Source organism: Sminthopsis crassicaudata, chromosome 5 (genome assembly GCF_048593235.1).
Source record: "Sminthopsis crassicaudata isolate SCR6 chromosome 5, ASM4859323v1, whole genome shotgun sequence".
Taxonomy (NCBI): Eukaryota; Metazoa; Chordata; class Mammalia; order Dasyuromorphia; family Dasyuridae; genus Sminthopsis; species Sminthopsis crassicaudata.
This window is the reverse complement of record NC_133621.1, coordinates 112,851,125-112,866,991: the sequence shown is the minus strand read 5'-3', so window position 1 is coordinate 112,866,991 and position 15,867 is coordinate 112,851,125. Positions and strand designations below refer to the sequence as shown.

The window sequence follows — 15,867 nt, the reverse complement described above, 5'->3', positions numbered from 1 at the left end:
AAGTCACTTAACCCCAGTTGCCTCATCGAGAGAGGATTGGCTACCAGATTGTGAACTTTTTTGTCACAATTTATAAAATAATCTCCAAAGCCATTGCGTTGTAGAGATTGAAGACATGTGTGCATGGGTAAGGTAGGGTTGGTTGTATCAGGACTTCATGTTTCTTTCACATGAGAAGCTCTAGTAGTTTTTTCCTTTTTCTCTCATTGACTGATGTGGAATGTGCAAAATGGGGCAGTTACATATAGAGTCTCGTAAAAGTTAGTTTTGTTTAATCCTTGACTTTGGGGATAGTCTCTTTAATAATAATTTATACTGTGCTTTAAAATTCACAAAGCACTTCATGCTAATTATTTCATTTAGGCCTGCTATGTAAACTAGTGCTATGTAGTACTATGTAGCCCTACAGCCATAGTGCTGTCCCATTTTGTCCTAAGTCATACACCTAGTCAGTGTCAAAAATGTCTAAATGTGAGAATGTGATCCGGAAAAAAATCTATTAAATCTAGGCATTTACAGCTTGTCAGGGACCATTGTGGGCCTTTGGTCCCACTGCTTAGCACAGTGCCTGGCACATAGGAGGCACTCAATAAGTGTTTGTTAATTGACTGATTAATTTGAGGCCTAGTTCAACCTCATTTTATGATTAAGGAAACAGAGGTTCAGAGAGTGAGGTCGTTTGTTCACAGCGAGTAAAATGGCAGTGGGTATTGGAAGCCAGATCCTCTTGGCTTTTAGCATAATCAGTCCATCTCTGCCACCAGAAAAATAAAGTGAGAGTCTCACCAGTAATGTGATCGCCACATACAAGAGCAGTCTACCTGCACTGCTGCTGTGATTTCTGTTATTTTACAGTTGTTCCTTTTTGCTTATGCAGATGTATGTGTAAATACTAGCATCAGGCCATATTTTTGTCAGAAAGGAACTAACTTTAGCCTCTTTTTATGGATGAGAAAACGGAACTCCAGAGATTAAGGCACAGGTCTCACAGTGAGTGAATGGTAGAACTGGAACTGTATAATCTAAGTCTTCTGATCCTCAGAACCCAGTGCTCTTTCTCCTACCTCATCCTGGGACTCAAGACCTCCATGTCTGACCTTGCACAGGCTTCCCTCATTCAAATAAGTTTCATTTGCTTGTCATGGTGACCTCTGAGGTTTGCTTCAAGAAGGAAGGACAAACAACAGCATCAGTTGAGGACGTTGAGGAAAGTTTAAATGACTTGCCAGGGGCACTTAGCAAATGTCTGATGTTGGATTCATATTGCTAACTTTCAAAGAACAAACAGGAACAACAAAACAATGCTTTGTTTTGAGGCATGTTGCTAAATGCTTTACAGTTATTATCCCATTGATCTTTGAAATAACCCAGCGAAGAGGTAGGTAATATTATTCCTGTTTTTTATATATTTATTTACTTTCAGAATTTTATTGTTTTATTTTTTTTTAAAACACAATACCTGATGAATCATGTTGGGAGAAAAAAAAATCAGAATGAAAGGAAAAAAAAACACAAGTGGAAAAAAAAGAACAGGAAAAAGAAAAAAGTGAGCATAGCATGTATTCATTTACAATCAGTTTCCATAATTCTCTCTCTGGATGCAAATAGCACTTTCCATCCAATGTTTATTGGTTACCCCTGTGTTTTAGATGAGGACATTGTAGCTGTCGTGGATGGCTTATAGATGTGGTTCTTTACACAGAAGGATAAAAGGCAGAGGGCTGGGCTTTGAGTCAGGAACTAACTTATCCAGGATCATATAGTGGGATTTGAATCCATGTCTTCCAACTTAAAGTTTAATGGTCTTTTCATCCCATCATCCTTCATCAGTGACCTAGGTGAAATAGAAATAATTTTAGTTTTCTGGAAGGCGACACTCACATAATGATGACTGACAAATCATGAAGCAACCTTGCATTTGTGAAAGAAGGTTAGCCATAAAGTCAGGAATATATGTTCTCAAATCCCACATCTGAAGCTAATAGTAATTTTCTGTGCCTCAGTTTCTTTTTTTTTTTGTAAAATAGAAGGAATCAAGGAGAAATAAGCCATTATTAAGTATCTGCTATATGCCAGACACTTTACTAAGTGTTTTACAAATATTTCATTTGATGGAGATAATAACATCATGTACTTTCCTTATAGGGTTGTTATAAGTCCTAAATGAGGAATGAGTAAAAAATAAAATAAAAAATTAATACATAAAAAATACTAAAAAAGTAAAAACTACCTCCCAGTGCAGATATAAATGTTTTCCACTCAAATCCACTTCACTTGCCTGTCAAAGCACCATATCCTTGATGTCTTTATTGAGAAAGAAGGACAAACAACAAGTTCAATTGAGGATGCTGAGGAAAGATTAAGTGATTTGTCCAGGGGCTGGGTGTTTTGCATAGAACAATAAAAATCAGCACAGCCCCTGTCCTCAAAAAACTTGCAATCTATCATCCTCATCCACATCATTTCGTGTCATTTTCTTCTCCCAAAGGGCTCCATAATAATCACTCAATCAATGTTTATAGAATAAATTTGAAATTGTTTTATCCTCTCTACAATTTTCTATGTTTATCCCCAAACTCTTCCTCTTTGATGGAAGCTTTTCTATCTCCATGCCTTTTCACTAGAGCTGTGCCCTAAGTTTAGAATGCTTTACACCCTCACCTCCATATCTTAACTTCCTGAGTTTTCTGCAAGACTCAGTTCAAATCTCACCTTACTCCTGGAAACTTCCTCTTTTGGAGCACTTTTCATCTACTCTGTATATTCCGGTTTTTTGTTGTTTAGTCATTTTCAGTTGTGTCTGACTCTCTGTGACTCTACTTGGGGTTTTTCTTGGTAATTATCCTGGACTAGTTTGCCATTTCCTTCTCCAGTTCATTTTGCAGATGCAGACAGGGTAAACTGACACAGCTAGAAAGTATCTTAGGGTGGATCTGAAGTCAGGAAGATGAACTGGGAACTCTTATCCACTGTCATATCTTATATATACCTAGAGGCTTGTCTGTTATCCACCTTATTAAAATGTGGTCTTGAGACAGGGATTGTGATTTTGCTTTTCTTTATATGCTTTGTATCCCTTGTATATCATACAATTGCATCCTTTGTATCCTAGGCCTGTATCCTCAGGGCCTATGGTATCTGCCATAGCAGGCACTTAATAAATGCTTATTATTGACTGACTGACTGAAGGGAGAAAATCATGCAGCTATGAGACTGTCAATAATACTGGGTGTTTAGTAAAGGCTCATTGACTATCTGGCTGAGCCTAATTTATTTGAAATATAGACTGCAGGCAATTTGACTTTGCTTTACTATGCTGGTGAAGAACACATGAATTTATGTTTATCTGTTTATTTTGTTTTTAGGCACCAGGTTTTTCAAATTAACATCCGGGATAGAAATCACATTGACAAATTGAAAGGGCTGAGCAACATGCAGAACTCTACGGTAGCACATTTCCTTTCCTTTGGGCACCTTCTGATTCCTAGGAAGGATAATCTTTCATCAACATTCTTATTATTGTTGGTGATCCTAAATTTAGGTTCAATCACACCTGAGATAGTGATAGGGATATATGTACAACTCTTTGAGGCTGATAAAGCAGTTTGTGTAAGTTGTATCATCTCACACTGTCCTTGTGAGCAAAGTTTGGGGATCTTATTCCTGTTTGATGGGTGAAGAAACAGGCTCAGAGACTTGGCTAAGATCCTCCAGCTAAAGGTCAAAAGTTGGAGATTTCTCCTTCACTCAGTGCTCTTGGAAGTGGGAGGAAGAAAGGAAAAGGTGGTGCCCTAGTGCAGAGAGCACAGGACTTGGGTCAGGAAGACTCAAATTAGTTTCTTTGCTTTTTTTCCAGCTCACCTTTTGGAACCTGCCAACCACCCCTGGGCATCCTGTAAATGTTGTAGTTACACCAGCCAGTCTGGAACTTGTCAAATCCTTTCTGGAGTCCCATGGCTTCGAGTACTCAGTCTCCATTAAAGACCTGCAGGTGGGAAAGTGAAACCACACTTGGAGGTTCATTGTTGCTTCTAATTTACCCATCATCCAGAATGTGAACTTCATACAGTTTGGCCTTGATTATGGAAGAGATGGGCCTGAACTACCAAAGGCCTGGGTGCCATTATGCTATTGCCTTACTCAACTTAAACCACCAACCTGATCATTTGCCAGGCTACTAAAAAAACATGTCATAGTACAATTATCCTGTACAATTGTTGTTTCCCAGAAATGTGGTTAGGATGGCAGAAAAGAACTGGGAGAAGAAAGATGGGGAGGTTTGGGTGGTGTAAGGGGACTGCACGATTTCTTAGATTCTAAGAATTGTGATCCTTTTTAAAAGTGCTGGTTGGTATTTTCCTCTTAATCCCCAAGTTAGCTGAAATTTTGATTAATAGGAGCCTGTCTTCAATAAGTCCCATGGGCAATCCTTGTCATTCCGTCATTGTGTGTTTTAGGCTGTCATTGATAAGGAAAATGAAGAAATGAAATTCAATACAAGAAAAGAACAGCATGATGGTAACTTCAACTATGGGGCTTATCACAGCTTGGACGAGGTAAATATTTCAGAACAAATTCAGATTAGTGATTTTTTAAGTTGAGTGCAGCAGGCTTAAGATCTTTTCATTCAAGAGTAACACAAAATGTGTTTTTTCCTCCCTTTGTTTCTCTTGTTTTTTTTCCTTTTGTTCTGATTCTCCTTTCACACCATAACTTATGTGGAAATATGTTTAATATCATTGTACATGTATAATGTATTTCAGATTGCTTGCCATTTTGGAGGTGAGGGAAAAAAGAAGAAATAAATATCTTATAAAAGTAAATGTGGAATACTAATAAATAATTTTTGAAAATCTGGGTAATTAAAAAAAATAATAAATGAAAATATTCTTAGCTCCTTCCTTTTTTAATTTCAAAATAATTATTCATTTAAAAATAAAATCAATCAAGCGTAAATCTAAAAATCTGTACTCCAAAATTGTGTTTGATATGCAATATGTTCCCAGTAGCTTAATAATATATGCTCCTAATAGCTTATATTTTCTCAATTAATCCACTCCCTTCTATAATTTTTTTCATTTTTATTTTGTGATCTTTAACTATATTACAATATTTTCTGGTTTTGACTTCTTCACTTGGTATTCTTTCATTTGTCTTTTCAGATTTCTTTATATTTTTTAGAGTTATAATTTTAATGGTATTGTGGTATATCATTTCTATACTTTGACAAGTTATTTAACATATCTGGGGCTGGATTTCTTTATCTGTAAAAAAAAAAAGTTGAACCTAATAATCTTCAAGTTTAATTAGTCTTTCACCAATTGTTAGACATTCAGGTTAGCTCTTGGTAATATTTCTTTGTAACTATCTGTGTGTGTGTGTGTGTATGTGTGCATGTAGACATAATTTTTAAAAAACCTTTTTTTTTGTTATGAATCCCTTCTTTGGGTATATTCCCAATAATAGGATTAAATGGGTGCCTTTGTCATTTAAAGCTTTTCTGAATTTACTTCCAATCTATCTTTCCATGCTGATCATATATTATTCCTTCTCATTTTTTCCAGTTAAATTGACCCTTTTATTGTTCCTCAGATATAACATTTCATGTGCCTTTGCAGTGATATTATGTCTTTGCATCTTTGAAGTGAGGAGGGCTTAATTATGAGAACAGATATGTTATATCTTCAAAACTCAGATGATAATTGTCAAGGTCCCAAGAATGGGCATGCTGTGACTGATGTACTTGGAACCAAGGAGTTAGAAAGTTTGGGGGAAGAAAGTTTATAACGAAAAAATGTACAGGGACACAAAAACATCCATTTACAACCCAACTCCTTCACATTTCAGCTTTATCTTGAGATGGCCAACATTACTTCTGAATACCCCAATTTAGTGAGCCTGCTGAAGATAGCTAATTCTTTTGAAAATCGACCATTGTATGTACTAAAGGTATGTGATTGCGTTGAGAAAATCAGGGCATAACTACACAGGTTGGCCATATCCTTGAACTTACTTTCCTGTTGAAGAACAGGGAGACCTAGAAGCCTTGACCTGGTTTTTCAGATTGGTCATTTCTTTGCTGATTTATAGAGTTGGTTGTTCACTAAAAAAGGGGGAAAAGAGAAAACTGGCTGAGGTTTCTTAATAGTGAAACAGGGATGAGTGGGATTCTGGTATTTCTGGGTGCCTTTTTACTGTGTGTCTCTTGAAGAGCTCATACGTCTGGGCTGTGAACTCCCTGAAGACTGGCCACAGAGAACATTGAAAGTGTGAACGAAGTCACAGCACCCTGGCCATTAAAGCTGTGGAACCCTGACAAGTATGGGTTCGTGTACATCAATCCACAACAAACAGTTGTGTACCTACAACTCTTTCAGTGGTGGAAAGTATTGAGGTGACTATTGATTCCAGAAATGTATAGTGGCCACTGAAGAAATTAATAAGCAGAATTCATGTCTTCAGAGTTTGATCTGTATGAAAGACCCAAGTTCATATTTTTTTGTGCTTTATTGTACTAGAGCTTTTATAACCATATTAATTTACAAGTTTCATCAGAAAGATTATCTACTTCAAGGTAAGGGGACCCCCGAAATCAGAAATCTTTCACATGAACAACACCATTCACCTTCCTGCAGTGATTGAGAGAGTTCTCCTGCTCTCAGAAATCACAGATTTCTTTTCTCTCTCTTATTTTCATTAATGAGGTTGGGCTATAAAGAACAATATTTACCCCTTCACGGGGTTATTATAAAGGTGCAATGAGATGATATTTCTAAAGCACTTAGCACAGTGCCTTGCACAGAGTAGGAACCCCACTCCTGCCTCCCCCCACTTTTTCTGCTTTGACCAATGCCATACATTTGAGAGGCAGCTGGCCAGAGTTAAAGGTGACAAACTGCAACTGTGGAATACTATGATGATAACTAGCTAACATGAAAACTAAGTCTGAGCTTGGATTTTTTTTTTAAGCTGTAAACCAATATGGCAAACTTCAATATTGGTGGAAGCCAGAATTCACCACTATTATCAGACTTGAAAACAACTTGGGTACTAAGCTCACTTATTAAGATGAGCGCTTAAAGCAGGGTTGGAGTCTAGGTTATAACACTAGCTTGAGTTTTGAAAAGATATAATAGTATTTTTGACCATAGCACCAATAGCTATATGTGTGACAACCTTTGAGCACATTAGAATTAGTCAGGAAATATCTTGCACATGGTCTGTAAAAACAAGGCTACAATTATACCAATATAGGCAAATCATTTTCTTTCTGTTTGCTTCAAAGATTGCCCATGAAATTCTGACAGGTTGTAGGAAGCATTTTTGTTATAGGATGATCCCCATTGTTAACCAGCTGGGCTACTTTCCAATAGACCACTTGGACAATAGTGCCATTGATTACTTTGGTCTGAATTATTTTAAATACGTAAAAAGGAGAGAGTGAAAACACTTCCTAGCAAGGAGAAAGGGCTACAGGAGTATCCCTTGCCACATGAGATATAATAGAAATAACATTGGACATAGGATTTGAGAGACTTGGCTTGGCCACTTGCTAATTATATGGCCATAGGTGAGGCATTCTGATGAGGTTAGTGGCAGTCAGATAGTTGTTAAAATCCCCTTCTAGTTGGTGCAGGTTTTTCATGAAAGAATTCATGAAACCATGAATTATTAATTGGCCAAAGTGAAAGTTTATTGTTGGACAGAGAGCCAGTTTTGCTAAGAGACTCATTTTTATAGTGGCAAAATGCCTTCTCAGTAGGTAGAGGATTTTTGCAGGCAGCTATGTCAACGAGAAAGAGAGGTTCCTTGGCATGACATATTCCTGCTTTTGGGCCTCTGCAAGGAGTGAGTGTGAGGAAACCTGTTATATGGATAGGTCTTGATGGGGAGCTGGGACAGCCTGAGCTGATCAGACCAGGATTTCTCAATGTAATGAGAATTTAGTATTTCAAAAAGATGAATGGGAGTTGATTTGCCCTTGAATAGTGTTGCTTCTCTCATCTTGGGAGGACTGGCACTGTCTCTAGACTCTTTGGAGTCTGGGAGATCCTGATCTCTCAGATCAAAAAGGGAACAAAATTTAATTTTAAAGGGAACAGTTTCCCTTCCCCTTCAATTCTACCTTGATTTTCTTATTTGTAAAATCGGGATTCTAGAACTTGGACTATTAGCTTCACAATGTTGCTATGAGAAAGTGTTTGGTAACATTTTTTGGAGATATGTATTTGGCTTATAATTTCATTTCCATTTCCTAGTTTAGCACTGGGAAAGAAGACAGACCTGCCATTTGGCTGAATCTTGGATTACACTCCCGGGAATGGATCACACAAGCTACAGGAATATGGATAGCCAGAAAGGTCATGTCTCCTCCTGTGTACCAGAAAATTTTGTGGGCAAGTGGGATTTTGTAGAGTGATGATTTGGTTTCTGTACCAGGAAAGACATGCTGGACTGAACATGCCCCACTGATAAGTTGGAAAGTTACTGGAGTAAAATATGTTCTTAAATGACTTTACTGATGGTGTACAAACTGGCAGCTGACCAACGTTCATTCTGCTCTTAGGGACCCTGCTGCAACAGGATCAGCCCCAGGCAAAATTATAAAGCAGGCAAAGGTTGCCTTCAGGGGTCTCTCTTCATAGCTGTCCCCTAATCTTTTTGGGCACTCAGTACTCTCATTGACTCTCCAGCCTCCTCAGATAGAAACCTGTTTCCAGCTAGCTGTCTCATTGGAAAATGGCAAATGAAGTGGGAGAGATTGCCAAATAACAATTTCTCATCGTATCCCTGAGAGTTTTTTGCATTTTAACTGAGTACAGACTGATAGTGGAATTTCAGATATTAATGAGAGATTCATATGAAGAAAATAATCTTGGAATTGCCCCTCAATCTTATAACCTACAGGTTAGGTAGACCCTCCCTCTTTAATGATATTATAAAAATGGAAGTCCCTTGTTATTACCACAGTAGGCTAGAAAATGTTATCTCCCATTTTTCTACAACCAAATGTCCTTCAACCAGATGTGAACTGGAAGCTGGTCATACCTATATGCAGAGGAACAAATTCAGGAGATTTGTATTCTACAATTAGCACACTAGACCCAGAGTTAGGAAGACCTGAATTAAAATCCAAACCAGAAGTAGTATCTACCTTTCAGGGTGGTTATGAAGACCCAATAAAGTAATATTATGAAATCCTTAAAATGTTATGCAAATTACTAGCTAAGTATTATTGTATTACCTTGGTCAAATTAATTTCACCTCAGGTTCTTGATTTCCTTTTCTGCAAAAAGAGATTGAAATAGGTACCTCAGAATAGAGGTTCTTAACTTGAAACTGTGAAGTTGTTTTTAAAAATATTTTGAAAACTGTATTTCAATAGAACTGGCTTTCTTTGTAATGTTACACATTTCACTTTATGCATTTAAAAGCATTATTCAGAAAAGTAGGCCATAGGCTTGAACTACACTTTATGTCCATGAAACAAAAGGTTAAGAATCCCTGCCTTAACATTTCATGATTCTATGAAATGTCATCCAAGTGACTGATACCTTAATAATTAGATTTTGCTTGGAGCTGTCTCTCTGAAGGTAGGCATGTGGTGACAATTAATGGAGCACTGCTCAAAATAATTGACCTTGGGGTAAAAGTTAGTACCAATAACAATACTGGGATCAGCAGAGCTGATGGTTTTCTCTCTGCTTAGATTGCCTCTGACTTTTCTGGGAATAATACAAACATGACTTCCATCTTGGATAAAATGGATATCTTCTTAATGCCAGTGGCTAATCCTGATGGATATGTTTATTCTCAAACTAAAGTGAGTAACACCCAATGGAGTGGATTTGGGAGTCAAGAGCCTTGGTTGTTCAGAGAAATGTTTGTGGGAGGCATTGTAGCACAGCAGAAAGAGCACAGGATTTGAAGTCTTAGTAAATCAGTGAAAATTGGCCAAACTATTAGGCATTCTCTTGGGATCAGTCAGTGAGCCACAGCTGGGTCTGAAAAGAGTCCAAAAGAGCCTTCATTTTGAGATTCCACATTTCTGGAAGGGCAATGGCATGTAGAGAATTCAAAGCAGGGTAACCAGAGTGGAGACTGAACACCACTCTGAATGAAGATCATTGGAAAGGAGTGGAGAATTATTGATTCTTAGCATGAGGAAGTGGGGAATAATGGCTGTTTCTAAGTATTTTGAAATGCTAGTATGTGGGAATGGAGTTACATTTGCTCTGTCTGACCTTAGGGCAGAGAGACAGATTTAAACTTAATATAAAGAGAAAATTTAAGGACAGCATTCATTTGGAGCTGTCCAAAAGCAGCACTGCCAGCTTTGGGAACTATTAAGAGCCTTTCACTGCTACTTTTTGGGGAGATTGTAGGGTAGATTCCTGTTCAGGCATAGATTAGACTATTGTAGGTGGACTAGGAAGTCCATCCCTTCCGATTTTATAATTCTGGACAATTGTGATCTCTCAGGTCCTTTCTAACTCTGAGAATCTGTGGGCAATATATAGATCATGATGAGTAATACTTTGCATCTGACTGTTCTTTCTTGGATGGGTTTTCCAGGATCGCCTTTGGAGGAAGAACAGATCCTATATTCCTGGAAATAAATGTCTAGGAGTTGACCTAAATAGGAACTGGGATGTAGCCTTCTCAAGTAAGACAAAATCTTTAAAATATTTTGTCATATTGTATGGCTTTATATCATGTATAGTAACACTTAGCACAGTACCATCTAACAGTGTTTAATAAGTGCTTACATCTTGTTAAAATGCTTATTGATTTCCCAAAAAACATTCTCTTCCTCCGTCTCCAAAGAGTCATCTTTTTTTTTTTTTTTTTTTTTTAACTGCGGCAACTGGAGTTAAGTGACTGCCCCAAATCACACAGTTAGGAAATGTTAAATGTTTAAGACCAGATTTGAACTAAGGTTCTCCTGATTTCAGAGAAGCATCCTTTCAAACAACAAATTAAAAAAAAGTGAAGAGAAAAAACATTTATTAATAACCTACTATGTGCTAGGCACTGTTAAGAGTTTTACAAGTGTTAGCTAACTGGATCACATAGTAGTTGCTTCCTACATGCTTTTTGTCAGATTCCCTGGTGACTAACCTGCTGCAGAGGAATTTCTCCTAACATGGGCTATTTCTGGGCTTTTTTTGAAGCTTTCGTAGCCTGGTATAGGATCTGTTTTTGTGAAACCACAGTCCCATTTACATCATGGTGGAGCATTGAAATAGTTATAATGTAAATTATAACTTGCAAGTACAAAACAAGCCCCTTGATTCTTTCCCATATGATTTCTAGTCAGATTATTCCAGTTAAACCCAAGCTGAATTTCTGGCTAAAGAGAGGAAAATTTTGGGGTGAGCCCAAAGGGCTTATGGCATTGTAGAAGGAAAATTATTACTAAAAATTTCCTTATATTTACCTGTGGATGTACTATATTTCCATAGCAGAATGGAGGCTCCTTGAAGGCAAGAGGCTATTCCATTTTAATTATTTTCTTCCCAGCACCTAGAACTATGCCTTAGATAGCATGGGTATTTAGTAAATGTGTCTTGAATTTAACTGAATTAAATAGACTTGTCTTTCCAGAATCTTGTAGAGTCTGTTTTCTTACTGATGTTTGTGCTTGGCTTGGTTCCTGTCACAGTGGGCAGTCACCATCCCTGTTCTCTATTATACCATGGGCCCAGTCCTCATTCAGAAGTAGAAGTGAAATCCGTGGCAAATTTCATCAGAAACCATGGGAATTTCAAAAGCTTCATTGATTTCCACAGCTTCTCACAGATCCTGATGTATCCTTACGGTTACATAAGCAGCAAGTGCCCTGACTTTGATGAACTGGTAAGTGTTACTTTTCCCCATCTTAGAACCCCAGGAAGCTTTAAAACCATCAGTTACAGTTGACTTGTTAATCTTTATAGTGAAGGAAACTTTTCACAATGGGAGCTCCTGATACCAATGAAACTGCAGATTCAGCACAAAAATTAAATAGAGAGAGAGGGGAGAGGGAAAGAAGTGGGGGGGGGGTAGAAAGAGGGAATGAAAGAGAGAGAGAGAGAGAGAGAGAGAGAGAGAGAGAGAGAGAGAGAGAGAGAGAGAGAGAGAGAGAGAAACAGAGACAGAGGCAGAGAGAGAATCAGATTGCCTATATAGTCATAGGAATTCTTTAAAATCTTTACTTTTCATTTTAAGGCCTAATATATTGTGAAATAAATGGCTTACTAAAAACTTTATTTTCAGCATCAGTATAATACACTTAATGTGCTTAGTAATAATAAATCAACCAATAAACTTTTATGAAGCACTCATTATATGTCAGGCACTGTGCTAAGAGCTAAGGATACCAGAAGAAGCAAAAGACAGTCTCTACTGTCATTGAATATAAAATCTAATGGGTAATTATTCTCATTTACATTTTTAATTTTAATTTATATTTACATTATAATATAATTTAGAAATAATTTTATATGATAATTTATATTAACATTATTTTATTTGTTATATTTAATTGTATTTAATTTATCATTTATTTAATTTGTATTTATGTTATAATTTAAATTATAATCTATAAAAATTTATAATTTATATCTATATTACTTATTATTTTTCATAAATAATTGTATATAATTTTAATTTATTTTACATTTAAGCATGTTAGCCCTTACCTATCCTTCTCAGTCTCTGGTCCTCCCTGTTCCTTCCCCTACTGCCATAGATGGGTTTCCCATGTCCTTCACAAATTGTTATTGCCCCAAACCTCTCATAATTGAGGCTATAGTTGATAGAAGTTCTTATATCTCTACGTCTTTTCTCACATTTCTCTTTCATTCTCTTTTCTCTGAGTCTGACATAGAGAGGACATAGTGTACAGATATTTGTGACGAGCAGCCCTGGAAAGATTATTTCTACCTGAAGAAACTACCTTGACTTTTCCTGCTTCTTACCTAGATCAAGTTCCCATGAATTATTAGAACTAGAAGGGACATCAGATACCAGTTAGTCCATAAAAATGAGAAGTTCATAAAAATGAGTCTAGAGGGGAGAAATAACTTTCAAAGTTATTCAAGCAAGACATTTTTATCTACTTCTTCTTTTTCTAAATTAGTCAAGCATTTATTTGGTGCCTACTGGATGCAAGGTAGGAGCATCTAGATGGCTCAATGGATAGACCCTGGGCCTGGAGTCAGGAATATTTGAGTGAAATCCAGCTTCAAACACTTACTAGCTCTGTGACTTTGGCAATCTGCTTAGACTCTATTTCTCTTAATCCACTGGAGAAGGAAATGGCAAACATTCCAGTAAATTTGCCAAGAAAATCATCTGGACAGTATGGGGTCAGAAAAAGTAGAGCACAACTGAACAACAAATGTGCTAGGAACTGAGCTGGGATACCAAGAAAAACAAAGACAATCCCTATTCTCACTGGACTTTAATGGAAGAGAAAATCAAGAGAGGAAGCACTAGCATTCCAGGTGGTTGGGAAAGACTTCTGTTAGATTGTCAGATTTTAGCTGGGCTATGAAGGGAGCCAGAAGGCAGAGATAAGAAGGGAGAACTATTCCAGGAATGGAAGGGAACCAGAGAAAATTCCAGAGTCCTGAGATCAAGTGTCTATTGTAAGAAACAGCAAGTCCTCTATTGGCATGATGCTCTCTACCTTACCTACCATGCCTTCTGATTCTTTTCATTAATATTAATCACTCCCATTAATGTAGAAGAGTCTCAATGTTGAGAAATTACATAAATTATCTCAAGTAAGTTCTCACATCACAACCTTGCAATATAGATATTATTATTATATTATTTTAAAGATTTTAAGAATAACATTTTAAAGAAACTGAAGATTTTAAAATTTTAAGAATAAGATTTTAGAGATATTATTTTAAAATGAGGAAGCTGAAGTGCAGAAAATTTAAAGAGTAATAATAACAATAATGGCTTACATTTACATAACACTCACTGTGTTCCAGGCGCTGTGCTAAGGGATTTACATTTATTACCTCATTGGAGCATCACAAAAACCCTGGGAGTTAGATACTATTACTACCCCCCTTTTTACAAAAGAAGAAAGCACCAAACAGAAGTTAAGAGACTTTCCTCGGTAGTCTCACACAAATACTGAATTTCTGAGGCAGGATTAAAATTCTGACCCCGAGTCCAATGCTATTTACTGGGGATAGGGATGGGGATGTATTCAGGATGTGACCTGGATCAGTTTAAAATGCATTAAAATGCATAAAATGTATATTATTAAAATAATAAAAATATAATAAAGCACAGATAATGTTCATTTGAGGTTTTCTCAGGCAATATATGTAGTCTTCAGGAATCCATTCCCATCTGAAATTGACACCCCTGTACAGGTACACCTAGTTCACCAGCTGGGCATTAGTGAATAGAGCCAGGGGCATCTGTTGCTCCAATGGGACCAGAAGCAGCAGAGAAAGAGGGAAATAAAACAAGTTTGAGCGGCATGAATATGTCCATTGTTTCCAGGAGGATCATTATTTCTCACTTTGCTCTTGTTCTCTCCCTCTAGGACAAGCTTGGAAGAGATGCAGCAGAAGCCCTACACTCCTTGTTTGGCACCGAGTATCGAGTGGGATCTATCTATGAAAGTCTATGTAAGTTTTTGCCTCATTTATTTTGTACTTTGGAAAGTTCTTTGAGACATTGATAGAAATGCAGCAGACACTGGAAATTAGGCATCTTCTGTTTGCCCACCAAAGCCAAGGAGGATGGCATCTTAGGCTGGCCTGATTTTTACATTATTTACTTTGATGTTTTTGATAGTAACATTATTATATTAATTATTAATGTTATATCATTAGTTTATTGTTGTTTTTATTATTATTCTTATAGTGCTTTATGCTTTACAAATTATTTTCCTTATAAAAACCCTAAGAAATTGGTTGTACAATCATCCTCATTTATATAGATGAGGAAATTGATCAAAATTCATTGGCTTAGAAGCTAAGAGTCCAAATCTCCTGAAACCAACCCACAGCTCTTTCTATGACACCATCCCATCATCCTGGAGATTACAGAAGTCACATTGCAGGGTTATTTTTTGTTTCTACAATAAGCTTGATGTAGCACTGGTATCAATAACATGATTTGTGGGTTATCTGGGTCTTTGATTCTATCCCTGTTACAACTATAAGCAATTACATTTACAGATTGTCTGCTGAGTGGTAGATGTGCATCTCTTATGCACCCAAAGCTTGAAAAGACTTCAAAACTTTCTCAGAAGAGAAGTATCTGTCTTATATTCAGGGGCAAAGGCCCTAATGACACCTTTGAGGAGCTGGAAGGGTCCTTCATCTCCTAGCCAGAAACCCTTCTTAGCAGCCAAAGCAAGAAAATGAGAGAGCTGGGACAGATGGCGGGCTGAATCCAGTGGAGAGAGCCAGTGTTGGTCAGGTGTGGAGGTTGTAGGCAAGATGTAGGGACTGAGAGCCTTGAAGACCCTGTTTTCCAGAATCCATCCTTTGGCCTTAAAGGTCAGTGCTTTCAATGCCCACTTTATATCACTTTGGAGGTTTATAGTCAGAGACTCATAATAGGAGAGAGAAATGTTCTTCATTTTAGTTTTCATTGTGGTATCACTTCTTAGTAAGTGACCCATTATTGTAAAATATATAAAGCACTTTGTAAACTCTTAGGTACTACATTAATTCTGTTGTCACTTTTTATTCTCTAATCCATTCTGCACACTGGGGCCAGACTGATTTTCCTTAAAAACTGATTTGATTTGTAGAGATGATGTGGTATTAAGGAAAGAGCCCTGTATACATACATATATATCTATCTTTCTATATGGATAGGTATATCTATATCTAATTACAC

General features: G+C 37.0%; 1 protein-coding gene across 7 annotated transcripts in view; it reads left to right on the top strand.

Moving 5' to 3' along the window:
* The window catches only part of LOC141543077 (carboxypeptidase A4-like), a 30,752-nt gene that overhangs the window by 10,208 nt on the left and 4,677 nt on the right, over positions 1–15,867 (top strand). For 5 of the 7 annotated variants that reach the window (XM_074267915.1, XM_074267916.1, XM_074267918.1 and 2 more), the window contains 9 exons: positions 3,366–3,447; positions 3,857–3,991; positions 4,458–4,556; positions 5,848–5,949; positions 8,259–8,360; positions 9,710–9,823; positions 10,576–10,666; positions 11,666–11,859; positions 14,558–14,642. In XM_074267915.1, the coding sequence (XP_074124016.1) occupies positions 3,366–3,447; positions 3,857–3,991; positions 4,458–4,556; positions 5,848–5,949; positions 8,259–8,360; positions 9,710–9,823; positions 10,576–10,666; positions 11,666–11,859; positions 14,558–14,642 (1,004 nt within the window). Of the gene's footprint in view, positions 1–1,232; positions 1,379–3,365; positions 3,448–3,856; positions 3,992–4,457; positions 4,557–5,847; positions 5,950–8,258; positions 8,361–9,709; positions 9,824–10,575; positions 10,667–11,665; positions 11,860–14,557; positions 14,643–15,867 lie in introns of those variants that run through there. The other 2 variants (XM_074267921.1, XM_074267920.1) reach the window with 2 other exon arrangements.